Below are 24,321 nucleotides of genomic sequence, written 5' to 3'. Positions count from 1 at the left end.
GGTTTCCAGTTCCTGCAGAGTCTGACTGATCTTGATCTGGAGGGCATCTATAGTGAAATGGACCTGTCTTATCCTTTCACTTAAAAGGTGATTTTGTGCTCTCTGTAGAATCAACTCTGCTTTGTCTACATCTTAGGTTGAAACCTAAGATGTAGACAAAGCAGAGTTGTTCCTAAGAGCCTGCGCCTTGGATCCACTGTCAGGGGATACAGAGCAGACTTGATTGAATGAGTGAACTGCTTAAAGTAGCTTTCTGGTTCACACTCCATACCAGTTGGTGGCGATAATGGACCATGGGGCATATGTGGAGCAGGCCATCAGCTAATTGGAATTTTAATGGTTAGATCCCTCCAGTTTGTATGCCAAATGTCCTTGTGCAGGACACTAACCCCAAGTTGCTCTCTGATGCATCTGTAGAAGTATGAATGTGTGTGTGCATGTTATATAGGAAGAGAATAGAAAAAAAAGTGTGAATGAGTTGCATAAAGTGCTTTGAGTGCTGAGTAGAAAAGCGCTATATATGAACCATTTACACCTAAGGTAAGGGCATAGTTTGGGCAGCTGTGGGCCCAGAGTATGCCCATATTTGGCTCTGCTTACTGTAGGTTTTCAGTTTTTGAGCTAGTCTGTAGTAGTTTTCATTATTCAGCGTTCTTTGTATGGTAAGCAAATTATGTCCAGACAGCACAAAACTGTTAACTCTCTCTCAGCCACACCACAATACAGAGAAGAAACAGTAAACCGCTCTCACTGAGAAATAAACTGCTGATGTAAAAACAATGCACGTAAAGATTTGACACTATAAAACGCCACGGTTTAAAACCCCCCAAAAAACATTCAAAGTCGGTATCACGATCGTGCTAAACGGTTTTGCAATTTAAGTGTCAAAACTCTTTTGTTGCACTTCTGCGTTTTTCTTTTGTCAGAGTTGCAACGTTCAGAATCCGAGTCAATGTACTTTCCATCCTTTCAACAGCTTTCATTTAAAGTAACTCACAGGTACAGCATTACAACATGATATAAAGTCTGCTGCAGAAGTGGCAGCATGAGGTGACATTAGGACATCAAACATGAAGAGTAGTCTCTAACTAAGAGCGTGGTCTGCAGCTCTTTGTTGACTCTGTAACTAAACATAAAAGCTGACATTTCCTCTGTGGTCTGTACAACCAACTCTGAGCAGAGCTGCATTTTTGTGTGTGTGTGTGTATGTTTGTGTCCCTTTGTCTTCCCTGCAGCCTGTATAATGAGTGTATCTGATGATGTATGGCCAGAATAATTACCCCAATGAATTTACAGCACGGTGGTTGCACCAGACACCAACCAAGTCATAAATGAAAGTAATGACGTGAGACTGGCTTCATACTGTGGTGTTAAAAAACAAGAGGAGTATTTGCATTATATGCAACATGCACCCTCCGTGTTTACAGTCTGGTGTTGTTTAAAACTATTCTTCTAAAAAACAATAATGGTTACAAGACACCACCACTATAAACTTTTCTCAGAGTCTTTGCGGCAGTGCATTACTTCACCAGTAACCCTGTACTTTCCTGCATCATGCCGTTAGCTGCTTGTGGGGAAGTATGAAGCCACAATGCTTCGGTCAGCTGCTCACACACAAGCAACACAATAAGCCAAAAATCCATTGAAAGTATTGTGAAAGTCTGAGATGTATTTCAGAAAGTATTAACGTCAAGCAGTAGCTTGTTGGAGCGGGGCAGCAGTTTGGTTGGTGCAGATCATTCATGTCTACGTTTCGCTGAGGTTCGAGTGTTTTTACATTTCTGGTTTTGCAACTTGTCACATGTTCAGATCCATGTCAGGAGCTTATGATAATTAAAAAAAATATGTGTGAAGCTTATAATCCATCCTAAGCTTTCTGCCCCAGAACACAGGGTTTTTTTTGCTATAACGTTCTGTTAGCAGCTTTTTTGTTTTTGTTTTCTTCCTGAGGCTTTCTACCTGATATTGTTATTGTGCCTGTGGGTCAGTCTCACTCTTCAGGAATCTGTTAAGCTTGGAGATTATTGGAAAACACTGCATCTCTCTTACCCTGATAGTCGTTGTCCCTGTGGCACAGGACTATCCAAACTGTGTGTTTATCTTTTCCCTCTCCCTCCCTGTGCTCTGTGTTTTCACTTTCATCGGATCATTGAATGTCCTGGGACCTTTCTTTCTCCAGGTTATCAGTGCCTCATTCCACATGCTTCGAATCAGATTTTTAGTTATTTTTTGTATTTATTCTGAGCCCCTCTGTTCTTACCCTCCTGTGTGCATTTTGTTGGCGTATCTTTCTCTATGTTGTTGTAAAAGTCTTTCTTTCTCAGCTCTTTTTTTTTGGTTTTAGTGGAGGAGGTAAAGTCTTGTGGCCCAGATCTTTGATTTGCTTGATCATCTTAACACTAGAAGTGTAGTATTTTATTAAAACATAAGTGGCCTTCAAGGCCTCTTGAAACACATTCAAAGCTCTTCTTTGGATATTGGCTGCCTTTTGTTCTGTTCTCTATCAAGATGATCCCACACTGTTTCAATAATGTTCATGTTCAGGAGGCCAATCCATGAAAGTATTCCAGTGTGTGTTTTTATTTTTTCTATTGAGGTCTGCTTTTACTGTGTTGTGCGTGTGCGTGCATCTAGCCACTTACTGATGTAGCTGTTTGCCAGGCCATGATTCCTGCTGACTCCTGAAAAGGAAATTTTGCAGACCTTTATTGTCCACATGACCTGTTCGTATAGGATGTGCTGCTAGCACCACACCTTCTATTTTCCGTGGGGTAGTGCCTTCCTAGGTTTTGCAGTGGTTTTTCATTCAGGCGGGGAATGGGCTCCTCTCCTGCAACAAAGATGTTCCCTGCATGCAGTATGCCTTTCCTTCTTGATAGGCTTCTTGACTTTCCTGCCTTGACTGTCATGCTCGCCCAAGCAAGAAGCTCATGCAGAAGTCATGCATAGTGCTGTCTGAATGATGCTTGCCACATCATCCATATAGCTCCGTAGTGGTGGAAGCCTCCACCTGATGGTAACTTGATGCCTCTATCTGCCTGGCCCCTGAGAATTACCTCAAAGGCTACTACGAATAGGATGGGGAAGATGGCGCATCTCATAACTGTTCTACATTCTAGTTCTTGGCATCCAGTCATGAAGCCCTCCAGAGTTGAGCACATGTGCAGGTTACTGAAGTATTTGGTGATTATATGTTGCACACATGTAAGAACCCCAGTGCAAAGTCTAAGGGTCTGCGTGATACTGAGCCACACGCATTGGTGGTGAGATCTAACTGCACCAGATGCAAGTCGCTCTTCGCTTCATGCTGGATCTGGTTCCAAATCAGAGAGTAGTGCTTAGTGGACATAGGAGAGCCTGGGATTCCCACATTCTGGCAGCTTGTATCAACATATCCACTCACCATGATGAAGTCAGTCTCCTTGTCAGGATGGAGGAAAAAAACCTTCCTCTTTACGTTCAGCAAGGCAATGCTGAACTAACTGATGGTCTGAAGGCTCTGTTCTTGGGAATGAACACGCCGACAATTTATTATCCTTCTGATGGGACCGGTTGTTTCCTCCAAGCTGTTTTCATCCACTTCGACAGTGTCCTGAGCACCTGCAGGCAGTTCTTAAAGAACTTGTGGGGAACCCCGTTCATCTTTACTATTTCCTGTAAATTCAGCTAAATGGGAACAGAGTGATGTGTTTCTTGTCAAGGTGCTAGTTATAAATTGCTTAACCCTTTCATGCATGAATTATGACAACCGCAATCAGGAGTTTTTCTTAAGTATTTTTTATTTATCTTTAGGCATGAAAAAAAGATTGTTGAACTTCATTTCTTTAAACATGTACTTCTCGTTGAGAAGTACATGTACATGTCCACTTAAGCAGACAACTTATGTGTATGGAGTGACACGTCAGTGTCAAATGTAGTGGTTTACGTGCAAATATATCAACACTGACACAAATACAAGAATACAGCCTTTGAATAGCTGTCCACTGTAGTGACCACTATGCGCGAAAGAGTTATGTTTAAAATTGGTTCTTTGCTAAGCTGTCTCTTATCTTTAAACACAACATCGATTCACCACTTGAGTCAGGTTTCTTTTTAAATACCTGCACGATGAGTAGGTCGGTATAAAGCAGCCTAACAAAACACATTAACAAAAAAATAACAGGACTGTACTGAAAATGAGTGAAAGAGCAACCGGTGTCCAAAGAAAAACTTTAAAAGGCCTTTAGAAAGGCTGGAGAAATTGTGTTTAAGACCAAACTATAGGAAAATCGGACTCTTTGGAAGCATAATATAAATAAATAATAGTACTAGACCTCCTGGTACTGATTATCTTAGTAACAATTTCATTATGACCTGTAAAAAAAGTCTTTCAATTCACTTTTTCAGTAGTGGACTTATTTTAAGTCAGTAAGGCCCTCTAGGGTAAAAAAAAAAAAGTGGTGCTCTTAACACAAGACATAAAATGCCATGTCTGTCTGACCTGGAACAGAGACTATTGCACTTCGATTTTATGTGTATTTGAAAACTAAAAACATGGGGATACTACTACTACTACTTTAGTAGTTAAGAAGTTATTTTAAAGTAGTAATTAGTGGAATCATTCTGTTCTGTAATGTGTTATTAGAATAGTAATTAATAATTCAAGCAATACGATAAAAGCAGAGAAGTGAAAAGCACTTCTGAAGTGTGTATAGATGTACAGAATTATCTGTAAACCATACTGAGCAATATGCAGTGGTGTTGCTCTGCTGCACTGAGCCACAGATAAGCAGTGGTCCCAGTTTAACATGCAGATAAGACACAGCTCAGTGCGAGCTCAGTGGTCTCTCTCAGGCTGCATTCAGCCTCTACGCGACTGTTTGGTTTTTGCATTTAATTAGATTTTTTAAAAACACATAATTATATAAGTGCTTTAGTGATGATATTATTTAGAAATAATTGAAGCTTAATGATCATTGCACCTCTTAAGGTCCTCAGAAATTGAAAGCAAAATGACAGTAACCGCATTCAAAGACACATGAGGAAGTGCCGCTTCACACAAACCTCTGTTGCTCACAGGGAAGTGAAACTCCTCGATGGTCACATTGAAATGAATACACTTGGTCATTAGCAGCTGCTACGAATTGCTGCTCCGCTCCTGCGTCTCTGACGAGAATGCAAATGTGCTGTAGGATTTACTGCTAACAACAATTCATTGGCAGGAGGAAAGCGTAATTATCCAGAGATGGGTTTTGGAGAGGACCTGAGGTGTCCACAGGCACATGCCGCAGTGTTGCGACTGCTGGACTCAGAGCTTCTCTTGATGGAGGTCATGAAGAAGTGGATGGGGCAGCGAGCGAAGAGCGAACGGGAATTTTCAGTGCAGCTGCACCACATGACTGGCCTGGCTGAGAAGCTGGACCGACCTCAGGCTAACACAGGACTGGACTACATCAGTCAGCTCAACAAGGTGAGGCCTTGCATATCGCACTGCGCCTGAAGCTTTAGATTTACCTCATCACCTGTCGTTCAGGTGGGAGAATGCCACTGCGCAATAGACTCATTCATTCAGTGCATTTAAAATTAATCTTCTAATTTGATGCACATTTCGGTTTTTCCCAAAAAAAAAAGGGTTTGCTACACTCATGAATCATCAAGTGTTCAATGAGCAAAGTAAAAGAAAACAGTAATATAAGCTGAGGAAATAAAATACAGAAGTTGGCACATGAATCTAAAACTGTTTTGTGCCTCTAATAACCTCACATGACATACTCTAAAAGTAACTCCAGTGACTGCCATTAGTGTTTAAAATAAGTACAAAGTATATCTGAATGACTTGGCAATGTCTCAACTAAATCTACAAAAGCTTGGTTTGCTTAGTTTCTTTAAAATATTGAAAGCTGACCTACACTTTGTCAAATTAAATGTGTTCTCAAATCAAATCGAGTAAGCACATCTTTGGCTCATCTGCACACATTGTGAAAACATTTACAGAACCTACAACCGTGAAATGCAATGTGCTGCTGATGCGCTTGAAACTAGTTTTATTTCTGCATCTCAAAGTTTTTTTTAAATAATAATTTGGTGGCTAACACCAATAACCATTGCTTATTTATACTGAATATGTTTAGTAGCCTTTATTTTGGTAGAACACTGTGGAGAAGACAGGAGAGCTAGGAGAAAGACCAGGGGAAGTAAACGGCCTCATGATGGATTCAAACCCAAGTCTCTGTAGTATGAAATACCCAGTGAGCTGTATCTGTGTCCAACATGACTTCATGCATTTTTTAAAATCAGTTCCAACTAAGGAACCAACGAGCAAGTCTGGCTCCAAAAGCTGGTTACCAACATGTCAGGTAGTCACGGATTGTTTAGTGAGTTCCATTTATCGGTTTTCTCTTTATGTCCCCACGATGTGTACCGCTGACTTCTGCCTCTGTCTGTCAGTCATGGGGAGTGCTGGTGTCACAGACGGAGTCTCTCAGTCAGCTGATGAAAAAGCGCTCTGAAGATCTGCTGGACGGTCCAATCAGCAAACTCACGCTGCTCATCAGAGACAAACAGCAGCTCCGCAAAACGTACGCAGAGCAGTGGAACCTGCTGAGGCAGGAGCTCAACAAGGTGTGTGATTAACACGTGCACACGCGCGCACACACGCATTCACGCACGCATTCACGCACGCACACTTCCATTACTTCAAAAGATATCATTCACACTGGCCTATATTCAGCTTTTGAAGACTTGAACCCGAACAATGACTTGTTGGGACTTAAGCAATAAACTACACACATATACCACAAGCTAAAATATCTAGCTACTTTACCATTATACAAACTTTCAGTCCTGTCATGAGGCAGATTAAACTACTTTTGTACAGTCACACCTCTAATGATGGGGAAAAAAACAAGGTGGTTTATTTCTGTGTTCATTTTCACAGCTGTTGCTCTCTAAATGTCCCTTTGGTTCACAGTTTTGCACACTTTTATCCCCACGAGTTGAATAAAAAAAAATAAAGGCGGAACTATATGAATGTTTATTATCAGTGGAAAATGATCTTGGTGCAGGTAAGTGACTACACTTGCCTGTTCTATAGCTTTTTGGTCTCTAAAATTAAATATCACTTTGTGTGTACGTGCTTTTTAAAAAAACAAAAAACAAAACTTTGTCTAGTATGCAAAGATATATCTTCAGCTGGTACAAATTTGTTTTGCAGCCGCTCACGGCCGTTTGAAACAGCACAGCGTACGGCAGGGTCTTCAGGAATTTACTGAGATAATTGCTGCCTGCTTCTTTTTGTCACTGTGCTCATATCTAAATTGAAAGCAAACACACTAAATTACTTTTTACGAGAACAAAAAAGCAGTCAGAGCAGAATGTTTACATATCCCACATTTCATGCACTCATGCAAAACCAGACGTTGCTAGTTGGAAATGTTTGTCTCGTTTTTCCTCATATGTCAACTTGACTTGCAGATGAGTGCTGTGATGGCAGCTTATAAATAGACAGCAGTCAAATGATATGAGATTCAATAGACTGGAAAGAGTGTCTGTAAATGCATTTTGATGCCATCTCATACTGGTAGCTGCCTCACACTGGGTTTTATTACCCAATTACATCAGGCAAATGATGTGTTCATTTTAGTGCAGTTTGAACGCCTGTCTGGTTGTTTGTTTAGTTTAATTTTCCTACTTTGCTGTGCAGAAAAAGCCCGGTCAGCCTTTGAACCGTTTACATCACTGTGCAGTTACACTAGCGAGAGATTATTTGATATCACAACTGAAACAACGGCGACAGTGAATTTGATTGTATCTGTGATGTTGGTTTGTGTTGGTTTTATTTTTTTTGTCGCCAGCCACACAACAAAGGTCAGATCGTTACCTTATGCTTTTCTCATGTTTTATGTTACTAGCAAAACCTAACACAACAGCAGTCCACTTCCTGTGCTAAATAGTACTGACAGCTTTTCAACCTTAAAGAAACTCGACTTGACACCCATCACACCCACTGCCCTTAAGTTATGTGTTTGTAAAAGATGTTTTATTTTTGTTTTTTAAACCGCTTAAAAATTCTTGGTTTTGTGTCTGTTACGGTACCGAGGCACATCGGTAAATGTAGGCGAGTGCTTAGTTTCAAGTAAAGCAACAGAAAACTTTAAAAGCAAACTGTTTCAGCTGGTTTTCCTCTGAAAAACAGTTGATTGTAGTTTCGTCTCTCTCTATAACACCTCCAACCATGAATCATTCAGTAAAATCTGTTTTTTAGACCTGCTGCTGTTAAATCTGTGTAATGTACAAGTTCTTTCCATAACTACAGTGACAACACACAGCTTTGTTGGCAGTTACAGGTCCTGACAGGTGAAAAATTCATTTCCTGCTTTGGTGTGTTTTAGATGCTATCATCGCTATAAGGCTGACAATAAAGCGGGGCTATTTCTCTCTGCTACGCTACTTCTGCCTACTGGTCGACAGGTTAGAGGAGCAAGCTTGATGCCCTCTAATTAGATGAGTCATAGAAAAAAAACAAGATGTTATAAATAAATCATAATTGATGTAGAACTCAGCCAACGGAGAACTAAAACAAGGAAGCTAGTTACTGGCATTTTAAAGTCCTTAAACGGGTTGTCTGTAAGCCTGTGTGCTTCTTTTAAATTCTTCCTCCCTGCAGTCCCTTCTTGGTTCAGGATTTGTTGGCTTCTTTTCTGTTGCATCAGATTTGGAAGAGCTGCGTTTGGGAAATTGTAGAATAGAGTCGGTATCGTCAGTACAACTGAATGGTTGTTTTATTGCTGCTGTCTACTATCTTATTAAAAAATGTCTTTTTTTTTCTTTTCTTTTTTTTTGCAAAAATATATTTGGTCCACACTGTCCAAAAAGGTCCAAAATGAGCCATGACCTTTCGGTTTTGCTGTTTTTTTTTATTGAGTAAATTGGGTTTTTCTTCTTTCAGGTCAAATAGTTTTGGGCGAACTATATATGAGGTGGTTTTAACTTTTCATGGCCTGTTTTTTAAATGCCAACACAAAGCCTACGTTATTAGCTTTTTATCACTGTGTTCAAAATGTAAAATGCTGTTTTTATGGATTGCTTCAGGTGACACAGACAGAACTGGAGAGGCTAAAGAGCAGCTACAGGCACGCAGTGAAAGATGCAACTCAGGCAAAGAGGAAGTACCAGGAGACCAGCAAAGGTGGGGATTTCTGGTATCACTTATGTTTCTGAATAGAATCGGTTTCATGTTGATGTCACGGTCTGGTTTTTTTTTTTGTTTGTTTGTTTTCTGTTTTCCTGTGTTTAGTCTGATATGTGTATTTCTATCATGACCTATATTCTGTGATCATTTTCTGTACTGTGCTTGTGTGCCTGTGTGTGTCTGCAGAAAAAGACCGAGATAAGGCCAAAGAGCGTTACATAAAGGCTTCACTGAAACTCTACGAGGTCCATAATGAGTATGTCCTCTCTGTGCAAGCTGCTCAAGTTTACCATCAGCACCATTACAGTCAGATCCAGCCGGCCCTGCTCAGCGCCCTGCAGACTCTGCAGCAGGAGATGGTGCTCATACTGTAAGATCACACTCGCTGCGTGGATGTTTGGAAGAAAAACAGACACATTAAGAATGACAAGAAGCATTTCTGTACAGTGCTCATATTTACTGGTGCGTCCCTGCGAATCATCTCGGTGTTTTATTTCTGCTCGTCGTCACTCAGATACACATCTGATCGTGGCACGACACAAATGTTTGCCAATTAATTTCAAATCTTGATAACACTCCACTGCTGCCATCAACAAGCATATCTCACAATCTACAGCAGCAGAACAAATGTTCTAATTACCATATGTGTAACTACAGTACTGTGCAAATGTTTTGAGTCACCTCTCACGTCTTTCTATTTTGCTTCAGAGGAGCCAGACGCTTTAAATCGGTCTTGAGCAGTAGTTCTCCAGACTTTCTAAAGGTCATTCAATGTTTTTCTTCAGAAATTGGCTGCTTTTTCACTTCAGTCTAGTTTTTGTGCCAGACCATTTTTGTTTGTTTGTTAGGCTGCTTAACAGCGACTTTTTCAAGCATTACAAAACCTAACTCAAGGAATGAACCAGTGCTGTGTCTACACATCACAGACAATGTTAAATTCTGGGAATTTAGGCAATTAATTTCAATTTCATAGTTAAATCTGTGGACACCGTGTGTCCTGCGCTCACCGCCAGCTGTCCTAGTATGTGCTGAGGTCATTAATCCACTTCTGGACCTGGAGAAAATACCCCCCTGCCGCTTTGTGTCTGCAAACCAAGACAGATATTTTTTGCAGTTTTATTATTATGGTACATTTTTCTGTGTGTAGCCTGTGTGTGTATAACTGTGGTTTAAAGTAGCTCTCCTTTTTTGTGGCTTGCAAAGGTGGCCCAGTTTTTAGATTAGTAAATGTATAGAAATGACAATCAGTAGCCTGTAAGTTGTAAATTTAATGGGTACTTCTGTGCATTTAACCCCTTGGTATAGCATTCGTGCATGGAAACTGAGGGCGTTGGTTGCCCGTCCAGTTTATACATTGTGGTGTCGACTGGCGTGTCAGGCCTTAAAAACGATTTCCTGTAGATGAACAGAAATAGGAAAAAAACTCAGTGGCCAGTGGTGTTGAAGATCTTGTCAAAATTGATGAAATTATTAACGCTGAAAGGCACTGTCAGATTTTCATCCACTATGCATCACCATCAGGAAAGCATCTGATTGGCAGTGGCCTCATTTGATCTCACACTGCAGTAAAAGCATGCCTGAATGGAAGAACACACACGCTGGAACTCCATGAGTCATGGACCGGCCTCCCCAGAGCCCGGACCGAATCATTACTGAAGCAGCGTGGGATCATCTTGACAGAGAACAAAACACACATTTCCTTTTTTCCCCAGCAAAATGTAAAAAAATGAGAGGTGATTCAAGAGTTTTGCAGAGTGCTGCCTGTGTTTTCATTATGAACAAAAGCCTTTTCTATGCAAACATTACCTACAAAGGCTTGACAGCTTTGAACACTGCATGAACGTCTGAGTTTTAAAGCAGAGAGAAGAGTTCTGGGAATTTAGACAATTAAAGGGTCTGAAAGGGTAAATCATAAAAAGTCAAAGACAGAAACAAGCAGTCAAACTGGTAAAATGGATTGGCTGACTTTGGGGGCTCTGGGCAGGAAATGTTTGGCAGAGCTGACAGATCCAGTCTCTGTCTAACGGCAGAGGCTGAAAAACGGGCACTGCTCTCACTTTTATTATATTCTAAACAGGGAATAACAACATAAATATGACAGAGAAAGTGACGTGATGGGATACTTAACCGCAGACAAATCTCTCAAAGGACATTTTCACATCACTAATATGAGGCAACTTGCATCCAGCCAAACTGGAAATTGTGTTACGCTTTGGCAAATTAAAAAACGCAATGTGATATTTGTGCTTTGCATTGTGTCATTCTGTTTTCATCCTTCCAGAAAGGAGATCCTGCAGGAGTATTTTGACATCTGCACTCTCCTCCATCATGAAGTGGTGCGGATCCACAGAGAGATGGCATCAGCTCTAACAGCCATCGATCCTCACAGAGAGTATGAGAGCTTCATCCATCAGAACAGGTACGCAGAGGCGGACCGTTTCCGCTCAGCAACATGGCAATCACGGAAGCTAACCCTTCAGAGAAATGATACTGTGGACTGTGTGTTTGAAGGTCTGTGGGGGAGATTCCTGCCTGTGCCGATTTTGACAACAGCCTTCTGGAGGACACCGAGCAGCTAAGCACTAAGGAGATTGAACTGAATGACCTCACCCTCGAGACGATACAGCACAAGTGAGAACAACAGTGCAATCACATTCAGATTTCGTTTGTTAATCTTGCAACAGCTTCCTCCACACGACTAACTCGTGTTCCTTTAACCTCCCGTTAACCTTCCCTTTCTGTTTTATATATGAAGTGCTTCCTCTTCACCTGGGATTTCTGTCTTCTTCTCACAGACTGACTACGATAGAGGAGGAGCTCCTGGACCTGGCTCGGTCTCTGGGCTCTCAGCAGACTTCAGTTGAGCAGCTGGAGCTGGAGTTAGGGGAAGAGCAGGAAGGTGTCAAAAAGGGCCAGAGGTGAGCAGACCAACCAGGCTGATGCTGAGCTGTCAGAGATTAGAAAGGGGGGTTCACAATGAAAAAATACACTGTCCTGTGGTAGCTGTGAAGACAAATTACTAAAGTTTGCCTCAGTGGGCAGTCCTTCCCATCGGGGGAGTTCAGTGTGCTGTTGGCTGTGCAACGGCTAATAACCAGTGTGGTCTCAGCGGGCCATAAGTGCCTTATGAATTATAATACAGCAATATGTTGAGAGTTATGGAGCCCAAACCCTCTCATTTGTCTTGGTTGATGAGGGTGTCTAAAGGTGTTAGAGCTATACAGACCCGGGGGAGTGATCGAGTCATTAACAGGCTCTTGAAGGACAAGTGGAAACAATGTGTGTATATGCAACAGAGTCTGCATTATCAAAGGCAGCTGGGAGCACATATGGTGCAGGTGGTGAGGTGAAGCTGACCTTTGCTTTGTATGGTGAAGAAACATTTTGCAAATCAACAGTGAAAAACTGAATTAAGGTGACCTAACCTGACCTCAGATGTCAGCCTGAGTAGTTCAGAGGGTCGGATCTCCAGCATTTTGAGGTCTTTGCAAATGTTTTCTTGAGTGAAACTTTCTTTGGGTCTAATGAGCGTAAGCACAGCTGATCAATCATCTTCATGTGTGCATTAATCATTTTGTTTATAAACACCTGGTTAGTAAAAATTCCTACAGTTTAAAACCCAAACATCTGGGCTCGCTTGTTCTCGAATTAAGCCATAGACCATAAACTTTCTGTCAGTGGAGATCCTAAATGCTTTTTTCTTTTCTGGGATTAGGCTTAATCTACATTTCTGTGATGATGACGACCTGGGGCAACTTGTTTCTGATGAGCTTCAATGTCCAGCCCATTCTCTCATTTAATGGCCAATTAAAGGGAACAAAGCACATAGAATTTTATGTTGTCATTAAAGGCTGTGTGATGATATGACGGCGTGTTGGGTGTCACCGGGGAAAAAACAAACAACAAAAACAATGTGATCTCCGGGTCAACCAAGCATGATTAGATTCTCCGCTGCACCTGCGCTCATATAAACATCCTCTGTGGTAATTAGCCATACACATGCTTAATCAATGTCCCATACACAAATAGATGATGAACAGTTTCTTGTCAATTACTCAGCTCTCAGTGCCTCAGAGGAGAAATAATGTAATTCTGATTGTGGTGTTTGTAGTGTGTGCTGCACTTGGAGTTACTTAACAGGGAAGACCGAGTGCATACGGAGGTTGATTAAGTACATTAAGTACAAAAAAGTGATTAAGTACAAAACCTATTCTGAAAAAAGTTGAGACGCTGTATAAAATGTAAATAAAAGCAGAATGCAATGATTTGCAAATCTCATAAACCCGTATTTTAGTCACATTACAACATAGGAAACATTTCAGTTTCTAGAGCAGCATATGATCTGGATGATGTCTCAGTGAAGACGCTGCATATTTTCATGCTGCTGTTAAAGAAGGGGGGATGCTGCAAAGTGGTAAACATGGCCCTGTCCCACATTTTTGAGATGTGTCTGGCATCATTGTCTAAATAATGTTTTTTTTTTTTTTTTTTACAATGGTACATGTTCTGAGTTTAAACATTTGTTATGTCCTTTATATTCCATTGTGAATATAATATGGGTTTATGAGATTTCCATCCTGGTTTTATTACATTTTTGCGCAGTATTTCAGCTTTATTTGAGATGGGTTTGTACAAATACCTCAAAAGATAAAAAATCCTCAGATAGATAATGAGGTGAAACAATTCTGTTTGTTTGTTCACTGTTGGGGTTTTATAAGTCTTACAGGCTCATTATCAGCATGTTAAGGATATGAATCAATATGAAGAACTGCAAACCTGCACAAGCAGGCGTTTTATTGATTTCTGTGCGCTTCTGTTTATTTCTGTCACTTGTGTTGTGATGCTGCACTTTGCTTTGTCCAGGGTCTACCAGTTCAGCAAGAGACATGCGATGGAAGAGTGCCGGCAGCAGGTCGCCCTGACTCAGGGCCAGAGAGCCAAACTGGAGGTTCAGAGGCTTCTTCTGAAAGAGAAACTGGACAAGCTGGGCTCCAGAGAACCTCCCTCTGCTCTGAATCTGGACACAGATACTGTTTCACTTTCATCCAGCACGAGCAACGTATGTTCTCCCTGACAGCAGCTTTCCCTCCTTTGTCTTTGATTAGCTCCTAATTACTGGTCCTGTCACTGGGCCAGCTGTACAAAATAAGCTGTGTGTTGCATGTAAACTCTGAAAACAACATGCTGAATTATAAAGCATAAAAGCAGTTAGTCTTTCTGTAAGTCACAGACAGTTATCCTTTAGGCATGGATTGTACTTAACACTCAGAAAGTGTCACTCTAGTATTTTCCTCCAGGCTTTTGCATAAAGTTGCTAGCATGGAAAGAAACTCCAGTTTATCTATCTTCAGGCCAAACGCTACAAACTTGTGCTGTGCACCCAATCCTTTGTTACACTCTCACAGATCAATCATCCTAAATAATTTAATAGAGCCGGAGCAGCCTGATGTTGTCTTGCAGTTAGTGCTTAACCTGAAAAGCACACGAGCAAAGTGAGACATGACAATTCTAATGCCGACAGTAGACCTTGATAGGTTTTTTGTGACATGTGTAACAAGCTCTGGGTCTTTTTTTTTTTTTTCTGTCAGGACCACACTCCACCCAGGGTCCTCGTGGAAGGGATCTTGAACAATCTCAGCAACCTCTTTAAACCCAAATTTGAGGTAAGTTAGTAATTAAATTGCAATTAACGCACAATAATTACAGTGACCGATAGAGAAGTTGCAATTGTAGCAACCTTTATGGTACATGCTAGTTTCTTTCTAAGGAAGGATGTTCGAGTGGAAGTTTTCTTCCCCCTCATCACTCTTGAACTTCTTCTTTTTTTTAACCACAAAACAATTTATCATGTTCTGGAGGAAATGGCAGCATCCCAGAGTACATCCTCTGAGTGGTTGAGCTTGTTCAGGCACACAATCTGTCTTTGGGGTCTCGTGCTCTTGACCGCGCTTTGGGATTTTGACCGTCAAGTTTCTTCTTTCAAAATTCTTCTTGACCTCAAACCAAGCTCACTTTTCAGGCAGCCAGTGTACATTTAATCGTTTAATCATTCCTGACAGACAGAAGCACTCAGGGAACCCGTGACACAGCTGCACAGTAACTTTTGACACAGTAAAAAAAAAACACCCTTTCTCACTTTTTATTGATTTAATGTTAAATCAGCTGGAAACGGATATATATAAAATTGTGTGCATGCTCCAAAAGATCATATCAGGTGAGTAATATTTTAATACCCATATTGTGCTGTACTGTGAATCTGAACTATTTGCTATTTTTGTATGAACTACTTCTCCTTCTATCTACCGGCCCTGTGGTACCCCGGGGGCATGAAAGCGGTGTGGTTATACTTTAAAGTTTTACAGACTCTTCTTTGATGTGCCTCCATTTAATCTCTGCAGATTCACCCAAAATCTATCCCTTCCCATTCTTATTGTTTCATTATTCATGTCTGCTTTTAAAGACCCTGCTTTTCTCTTTTCCTGCCTCCAGGTGCCTCCAGTCCTCAGTCTGGTGAAAGAAGTGGATCGTCCTCTGGGGCAGCAGGACTGGTACCACGGTGCCATTCCCAGACTGGAGGTCCAGCAGCTGCTGAAGAACGATGGCGACTTCTTAGTGAGGAAGAGTCAAGAGAAGCAGGGTTACGTGCTTTCTGTGCAATGGGAAGGCTCCTGTAAACATTTTCTCATCCAGAACACAGAAGTAAGTGAATCTAAAGTGTTTTTGAAGACACTATTTATACATTGCACGTTCTTGCATCATTCACTTCCTTATTAATGTTTTTTTCTCCACTTTTTCAATATGCAAAAAAAGAGCAATTCTTTCTGTTACTGTTGTAATATGTGGCCTAAAAAGTAAATGTGAGAAAATAAAACTTGTTATTGTAAACTAAGCTTTTTAAACATTTTTTTTTGGATAATGAGTCTTTTGTTTTTTAAATTCGGTAATGCCATCTTCAGTACGCCTCTGTAAACCTCTGCTTCTCCATGTGTGCCAGTAGAATATGTACCGTCTGGATGGAGAAGGCTTTCCCAGCATCCCTCACCTGATCCATCATTTGCTGAACTCTCGACAGCATATTACCAAGAGGTGTGAAGTTGTGCTAAAGAAAGCGGTAGTAAAGGTAAAGTGACACACACAGACACACACCACACACATATGTTTGTCTTTAGATTAGAATAGCTTGTATCTGCTTACTGCAGACTTGTTATAATCTTTAGTACAACTTTAAATTTGTCCAAGACATGCTCTCATGTTATGTGCCAACAATAGGACACACCACATGTTTTTCTGTGTAAACTATGGGTTCTGTTGCTCTAAGGCTGTGTAGCACAGGACTCCAACACTATTTTACTCCTGTTTTTTCACATATGTACTCATAAACCTGTCCTCTGGTGGCTTTTCCCTTAAACACTTTACTAGTTTAAAACTATTAAAATCACTGTGTGTTTCTCTTGCTTCATTTTTAACCCTTTTAGGACAAGTGGGTCCTGGAACATGATGATATTATCTTGGGACCTCTCATTGGACGGGTGCGTACACTTGACTTTTACTAACAGAATCATGCAAGTAAAGTAAAATGTATTCTGAGTTTTATTTGTGGCCAATATTTTGCTTAGCAAAGTCATTTACGTGTTTAAGTGTATGCAGTTCATCAAGTAAAATATTTAGTTTTAGACTAAAATGCCGATGATGGTGGTGGTGATGATGCTAACTTCCTCATGTGAACATTTTATTAAGTTTTAAATGTGATGTACACATGTTTGTATAAAAATGGGACGAATTCCTTAGCAGCTGGTACAGTGTTGTTGCTCTGTAGCTTTGAAAATGAAATCTAAAAGTCTGCACTTAAATTGTGATGCACGTTAGACTGATTGCTTTGGTTCAAATTTTGTTGTGGAGACAAAATCCTGAAATTGTGTTGCCGGTACAGGAACTAACCATATCTGCTAGATTTAACTTCCCTGACAATTTCAGCTCCGTGTGGTAAATTGGTTGAAACAATGACCAGTTAAATTCAATAATAGTGTACGTGTGGCTTAGTTCATGATCGAAATTAATAGTACCGTATTTTAAATGGTTTGAGGTTTAGTTAGAAATGCTCTTTGCTCAGTAAGAAGACAGAATTAGATTAGTACTGATCGTGTTCGTGATGGCACTGCACAGGGTAACTTTGGAGAGGTGTACAGCGGCCGTTTACGCACCGATAACTCTCCTGTAGCTGTGAAGTCTTGTAAAGAGAACCTGGCCCCAGAGCACAAGAGTAAGTTCCTGATGGAAGCCAGGTCAGTACACACACACACACACACACACACACACACACACACACGTTTCCATTACAGTAAATCACATCACAGTGACCTGTTTTAATGTCCTGAACACCTTATTTAAGTCAGAGCGAATTTTTGCCGAGAAGAAGCAGGCCCAAATCTTACCGTGCAAACAGATTTACTGTGTTGTGAACAAATCCCCATGCAGAAGTACACCCTCACTGCTGCATGGGGTCAGAATTACAATTGTAAGTAAGCAGCCGGGTTGATAATCAAATCAACTTACTGGATTACTCAATCAAGATTTGATTATGTATGTTCAAGTGACATCTGAACAAACCACAACGCTTCTGAGACCTAAAGCGGCTGCAAAGTGCCACATTTGAAAAAAGCCAATCACAGCATATCAGCACCAACACCTCATATCAACTGTCAGGGGCGGTGGTGGAGGGCTGATGATTTGTGCTTGGTGTAAACCAAGCACAAATCATCAGCCTGGGCTACTTGCAGTCTTTTCAAGTGTGAGGCCATCTGTCCAACACATCCCAAAATTGGGTCGTGCAACAGGTCAATGATCCCAAACACAGCAGCAAATTTACAACAGAATGGCTGAAAAGAAAAATAATCAATATTTTGCAGTGACCCAGTTAAAGTCCAGACCTCAACCACAATGAGATGCTGTGGTGGGATCTTAAGACAACTGTGCATGAACAAATGCCCACAAACCTCAGTGAACTGACGCAATGGTGCAGAACTGAGTGGCCAAGCATTCCTCCACAATGATCTGAGAGGCTGATAGCATCCTCCAGACAACAATTAGGCCAAGCTTGTAGAAACCACCTTTCTGCTAAAGGTTTCTACAAGCTACTGAATCATGGGATGTACTTGGTTTTTCACAGAAGTTCAAGGCTTCCTGTGAAAACATTTTCACAGCTCTGCCATTTTTCTGTTTTATTAAGCTGTGAGGACCACCACAGCTTAATAAAGAACAGTGCAAACATATATAAACCTTACAAATGCAAAACCTTACAGTTGCTTACAAATGCAACTGTCAAAACTCTTCACTGCTTAAAAAAAATTGGTGTATATATATATTTTTTATTTTGTTTAGATGAACATTAGTCTTTAAATGTTCCTTTTTGTTGATAATGTTATAATATTCTGCCCATAAGTTTACAGGCTTAAATAAATGATTGTTAGTTTATTGTGAAGAGAAATCAGTGCTGGTGTATAGATACGTGGATTTACATTTATCAACTAGCATCTGTGTCCAATATCTCATACCTTTTTAGTGGACTGAAGCGTGTATGTTCTTAACAGCATCAAAACACCATCATCACCTTTCTCACATCCGCCATGCATTTAGAATTTAAAGGAAACTGCACTCACTCCAACAATAACCAAAACTTCCCATTGAGCGCGTTTGGGGAAATCTAAATTTCGGTCCACTTTAACTGATGATCAGAATTGAAACGGAAAGAAAAAAAAATTCTTGCATTAGTTACAACACTTCCACTTATTTTTTGTTACAACTCGTTTCTGCTTAACCTTGGGACACGTGCAAATGTCCTTACAGTTACTGCGTTCGGTCTCAGCCCATAAAAAACAAACTATGATGTTCTCAACATCAAAGTAAGAGAATGTCTGTAAATAGTCCTCGAAATAAAATTGTAGAAGCTGGCCAGCAGACTTAAAAAAAGATGTATGTACATAGAGCTCTATATGAAAAGTATCTATGAGTTGTTTGATTGAAATACTTAATCATATCAATACTCGCTCTTCTCAGTGGTCCGTGTTGAAGACCGGAAAAGAAAGTCTGCTCAGTAGCAGGAGGATAAATGATAGTGATTTGAAGGCTATCACGAGTGAAATGGTCACAGCAGGCTCACACAAGCTACAGGCTACGTGAGCTCATAGCCCCTCTCGCCAGAGGAGGCTACCACCCTGTCATGAAACAGCTGTAGATCAACAACATCATAATACTTTCTATAAATTTAGCGCATAGTGCACAGAACTGAATGTAACTGTACAGTAGACATCAGACAAGTAAACTTAACAGCGGGTTACACACGCACACACCTGTCTTGTGTGTTGTCTAGGATCCTGAAGCAATACGATCACCCTAACATTGTGAAGCTTATTGGGGTGTGCACGCAGAAACAGCCCATCTACATTATCATGGAGCTCATTCAAGGTAAATGTGATCCTGTTAGACAGTCTTTATGTCTTTCAACTTGTCAACTCGATGCCTTCAAAGATTTATTGAACCATTTTCACCACCCACTTTGTTCCTCCATCATCGTTCTCGCTCTCCGTATGTGTGTGTGTCTTTACACTTTTCAAGGTGGTGATTTTCTCTCCTTTTTGCGCACTGAGGGTCACAGTCTGATACCGAAGATGCTGGTCAAAATGACTGAAAATGTCGCATCTGGCATGGAGTACCTGGAGAGCAAAAAGTGCATTCACAGGTTGGTCAGACGATCACGCCGCTTTTATCTAATCTTTTCATCAGCCACGTGCAAATCTGTGACTTCAGCAAATCAGATTCTGCAATGCTCACTATTCATTTCCTTCACAGTTGCAGTCAGCTTAATCTTTCCTCATTGTTAACATGCCGGAATACATAATGTTTACCTCTGTGTTCGGTTTGATAATTACTACATATTAAACGTTCATTTGAATACAGTGCAGTGTACTTTCAGCAACAACTAAAGTGGTGCGTCGCTCATGTACATGCAGGTGGATTTTCAGGCTTTTACTGTACACTTTACGAAGCATCACTTACCTTCCCAAGCTTTCACTTCACCTAACTGTTAACTGCACTTATCTGTAGCAGTTCCCCATATGTTGAGTAGCAGTAAAATGCTTGCCTTAAGTAAAGCTTCAGCTCAGCATCATATAAGGTGTCACACTGTAATCTCTAGAGAGATGTGCACAGAAAGATATTTAAGCAAATACAAGTTTCCAAATAAAAATAAAATCACTTTACAATAAAAACAAATACTGTGGCTGAAAAGTACCAAAACAGAAAGGCTTAATAAAGACAGAGAACTACAGACATGATTCATGGCAGGAAAAATCTGCTTTACATTATTTCTTAAATGCCATAGTCCTTGATGGCCTAAGGCTCCTGCTTAGGACCTTAAAGGAGAGCCTCCTAAACCCCTTTATACTGGTAATAAGATTTATATATTTGGCAAGGCAAGTTTATTTGTATAGCACAATTCAACAACAAGGTGATTCAAAGTGCTTTACAGAGACATTAGAAACAAAAACAAATAAAAAGCACGATTTAAAATTGATTAAAACAAGCAAACAAACAAACTAATAAACAAACAAACAAACAAAACAGTATATAAAATCAAAACAGATAAAATCAGAACAGTAGATAAAATCAGTAGTTAAATGTAAGTTTTGAAATTTAAGCTTAAAAGTGTGGATTTGGTGCTTTATTCAAATGCAGCTGAGAATAAGTGAGTCTTCAACCTGGATTTAAATAAACTAAGTGTTTCAGCTGATCTGAGGCTTTCTGGGAGTTTGTTCCAGATATAAGGAGCATAAAAGCTGAATGCAGCTTCTCCGTGTCTGGTTCTGACTCTGGGAACTGATAAAAGACCGGATCCAGATGACCTGAGGGATCTGGAAGGTTCATACTGGGTCAGGAGGTCACTGATGTATTTTGGTCCTAAACCATTCAGAGCTTTATAGACCAGCATCAGAACTTTAAAGTCTATCCTCTGACGGACAGGCAGCCAGTGTAAGGACCTCAGAGCTGGACTGATGTGGTCCACTTTTTTGGTCTTAGTGAGGACTCGAGCAGCAGAGTTCTGAATGAGCTGTAGTTGTCTGACTGATTTTTTTTTTTTAGGTAGACCTGTAAAGATGCTGTTACAGTAATCAAGCCTACTAAAGATGAATGCATGGACTAGTTTTTCCAGGTCCTGTTGAGACATCAGATCTTTTATCCTTGAAATATTCTTGAGGTGATAGTAAGCTGACTTTGTTATTGTCTTAATGTGTTTTTCTAAGTTTAGGTCTGCATCCATCACTACACCCAAATTTCTCGCCTGGTTTGTGGTTTTTAGGTGTATAGATTGAAGTTTGCTGGTGACCTGTAATCGTTTTTCTTTGGCGCCAAAGACTATTACCTCAGTTTTGTTTTTGTTTAGCTGGAGAAAATTGTGGCACAACCAGTCATTAATTTCCTCGATGCATTTACCAAGAGCCTTATAATCTGTGCCAGTGGGAGCATGTAAATGTTAAACAGAAGGGGTCCCAAGATCGAACCTTGGGGAACTCCACATGTGATACTTGTCTGCTCAGATGTGAAGTTACCTATTGATACAAAGTATTTCCTGTTTTCTAAGTATGTTTTGAACCAGTTTAGTACAGTTCCTGAAAGACCTGCCCAGTTCTCCAGTTGTTTGAGTAATATGTTGTGGTCAACTGTATCAAATGCTGCACTGAGATCCAGTAAAACTAGGACTGACATTTTTCCACTGTCTGTGTTCAGACATATGTCATTAAACACTTTTGTCAGAGCGGTTTCAGTGCTGTGGTTCTGTCTAAAACCTGACTGGAAGGCATCATAGCAGTTATTCTGTTTTAAGAAGTAACTGAGCTGTTGAGAAACTGCTTTTTCAATGATCTTACTTAAAAGTGGGAGATTTGAGATCGGCCTGTAGTTGTTCATTTGTGTCTTGTCAAGATTGTCCTTTTTCAGTATAGGTTTTATTACAGCAGTTTTTAGTGATTCTGGAAACACACCTGATATTAAAGAAAAGTTGACGATCTGTAACAGGTCTGACTCCAAAGTCTTTGAGACCCTTTTGAAAAAACTTGTTGGCAGGACATCTAAACAGCAGGAGGAGGAGTTCAGTTGACCTAAGATGTCCTCCAGGTCTTTGCTGTTAATAGGGTGAAACTGTTTGATGGTGTTTAAACAGTTTTTCGGTGGACACAGTACATATCCTGGATCTGCTGTTGATGTACCAATTGCTTGTCTAATCTTTTGGATTTTTTCTGTGAAGAATTTGGCAAAGTCATTGCAGGCCATGGTCGAATGAAGTTCAGCTGCCACTGGCACAGGAGGGTTTGTTAGCCTGTCAACTGTAGAAAATAAGACCCGAGCATTATGGCTGTTTTTAGTAATGATGTCAAAGAAGTAGGACCTTCTTGCACTCCTCAGTTGTAAATTATAATTGTGAAGTTTCTCTTTATAGATGTCACAATGAACCTGGAGGTTTGTTTTTCTCCATCTGCGCTCAGCTTTCCTACACTCTCTTTTTTCATTTTTCACTAGTGTGGAGTTTCTCCAGGGAGACTTTTTCCTTCCAGAGATAGCCTTCACCTTAATGGGAGCAATAGATCTAAGGACCTGATGCAAAAATATCGAACTGGGTGTGATGAGACCGTTCTAAACATTTTTAATGACTGAGGAGAAAAACCAGCTCACAGCCCTGATTGTAACTACGCATCCTCCAAAGACCACAGAGCTGTGTAGGAGTTGCTTACAAAGATCAAACGTTGGGTTTTTGTGAGTAGCCTGCAAACAAAGCTTGCATTAAAAGACGAGACCATCTACAAACACGTTCTGAAAACTCGACCATTTCCTTTAATTCAGCAATACGTATGCATGTATATATATTTAAGTAAACGATATACTGCATTCAGAATTGTTGTAGTATTTTGGGGATGTCTACAAATTGAACGTGGCCTCGGTGGCTGGCTGTAGGGGCACTAGAGGAGAGGAGGAGGTTGTGACATCCGGCTCATTACAGCAGCACTTGTATGGTTTGCCCAGCAGGGACGGATCAGACAGGCTGCTGGTAGCTGCTCAGCTTGTAACACTGCATGTCAAATGGCACTCGCACGCAACACAGAGATATGATAGGAACACCTCTCTTTTAAGTGCCATCTGTTCTGTTTTTTCATACAGAGCATGATTTTTTTTATGTTTCATTTGTTTCCACTTTTCCCCAGCCTCCATCCCTCTTACATTTCCTGTCTTGTGCTTTTTAAGGGACCTTGCAGCTAGAAACTGCCTGGTCGCAGAAGGCAACGTGGTGAAGATAAGTGACTTCGGGATGTCCCGTCAGGAAGATGACGGAGTCTACTCTGCAGAAGGCGGTCTCAGACAGATCCCTGTCAAATGGACAGCTCCTGAAGCCCTGAACTATGGTGCATCATTAGTGCCTCTGCCATAATACCACAACCAGACACATTTCTCCTGTTTCTACTGCCAACAGCCAGTTAAATACTCACAAAGAGCTGCGCCTATGCCTTTGCTTACACTGCCCCCTGCTGTTGCTTTCAGGTCGTTATACCACAGAGAGTGACGTCTGGAGCTTTGGCATCTTACTGTGGGAGACCTTCTCCATGGGAATGACCCCCTACACCAGCATGACCAATCAACAGACACGTGAAGAGGTGGAGAAAGGTGAAGACTTCTGAAGTGTTTGTGTTCACGTGACATTCAGGAGAATTCCTGCTGTCATTGTGATTGATTTTGACACTGATACATTTTCTGAGTCTCACGTGTATCAGAAAGCACGTTTACTGCCATCTGACCATCTCTCTCCCTGTTATGCTTCTCTGTGATGTGCTTCAGGGTACCGTATGCCTGCTCCGCACGGCTGCCCCATTGAAATCTCCAGGATTATGAACAGCTGTTGGCAGTATGATCCCAGAAACAGACCATCTTTTAAGAAACTCCGGATCGATCTCAATGCCATATACAGCAAAATTATATAATACACTCTTGTAAGTTGGACGTGTTTTAACATTATTTTTTTGTTAGGTTGTACTTGTTCTTTCTAAAAAATAGGTTGAGATTTAATATGAATATTAAAAGTAAAAATAAAAGGTCTAATTAAAACTTGATAA

The 24,321-nt window shown here is 40.7% G+C and overlaps 1 protein-coding gene across 3 annotated transcripts in view; it reads left to right on the top strand.

Annotated features, from left to right (window-relative positions):
• Positions 1-24,321, top strand: part of fes (FES proto-oncogene, tyrosine kinase) — a 28,403-nt gene extending 4,082 nt beyond the window's left edge. For all 3 annotated transcript variants that reach the window (XM_076882757.1, XM_076882758.1, XM_076882759.1), the window contains exons 2-19: positions 5,202-5,449; positions 6,427-6,600; positions 9,070-9,166; positions 9,356-9,539; positions 11,451-11,588; positions 11,681-11,800; positions 11,965-12,087; positions 14,033-14,228; positions 14,758-14,832; positions 15,659-15,868; positions 16,167-16,289; positions 16,645-16,698; positions 17,333-17,451; positions 19,536-19,630; positions 19,781-19,904; positions 23,459-23,616; positions 23,753-23,875; positions 24,047-24,321. In XM_076882757.1, the coding sequence (XP_076738872.1) occupies positions 5,202-5,449; positions 6,427-6,600; positions 9,070-9,166; positions 9,356-9,539; positions 11,451-11,588; positions 11,681-11,800; positions 11,965-12,087; positions 14,033-14,228; positions 14,758-14,832; positions 15,659-15,868; positions 16,167-16,289; positions 16,645-16,698; positions 17,333-17,451; positions 19,536-19,630; positions 19,781-19,904; positions 23,459-23,616; positions 23,753-23,875; positions 24,047-24,189 (2,504 nt within the window). In that variant the 3' untranslated portion in view covers positions 24,190-24,321. The remainder of the gene's footprint in view (positions 1-5,201; positions 5,450-6,426; positions 6,601-9,069; positions 9,167-9,355; positions 9,540-11,450; positions 11,589-11,680; positions 11,801-11,964; positions 12,088-14,032; positions 14,229-14,757; positions 14,833-15,658; positions 15,869-16,166; positions 16,290-16,644; positions 16,699-17,332; positions 17,452-19,535; positions 19,631-19,780; positions 19,905-23,458; positions 23,617-23,752; positions 23,876-24,046) is intronic.

This window comes from Maylandia zebra, linkage group LG1 (genome assembly GCF_041146795.1).
Source record: "Maylandia zebra isolate NMK-2024a linkage group LG1, Mzebra_GT3a, whole genome shotgun sequence".
In the NCBI taxonomy this organism is placed as follows: Eukaryota; Metazoa; Chordata; class Actinopteri; order Cichliformes; family Cichlidae; genus Maylandia; species Maylandia zebra.
The sequence above is the reverse complement of the archived record's forward strand: the minus strand, read 5'-3'. Positions and strand labels throughout refer to the sequence as shown.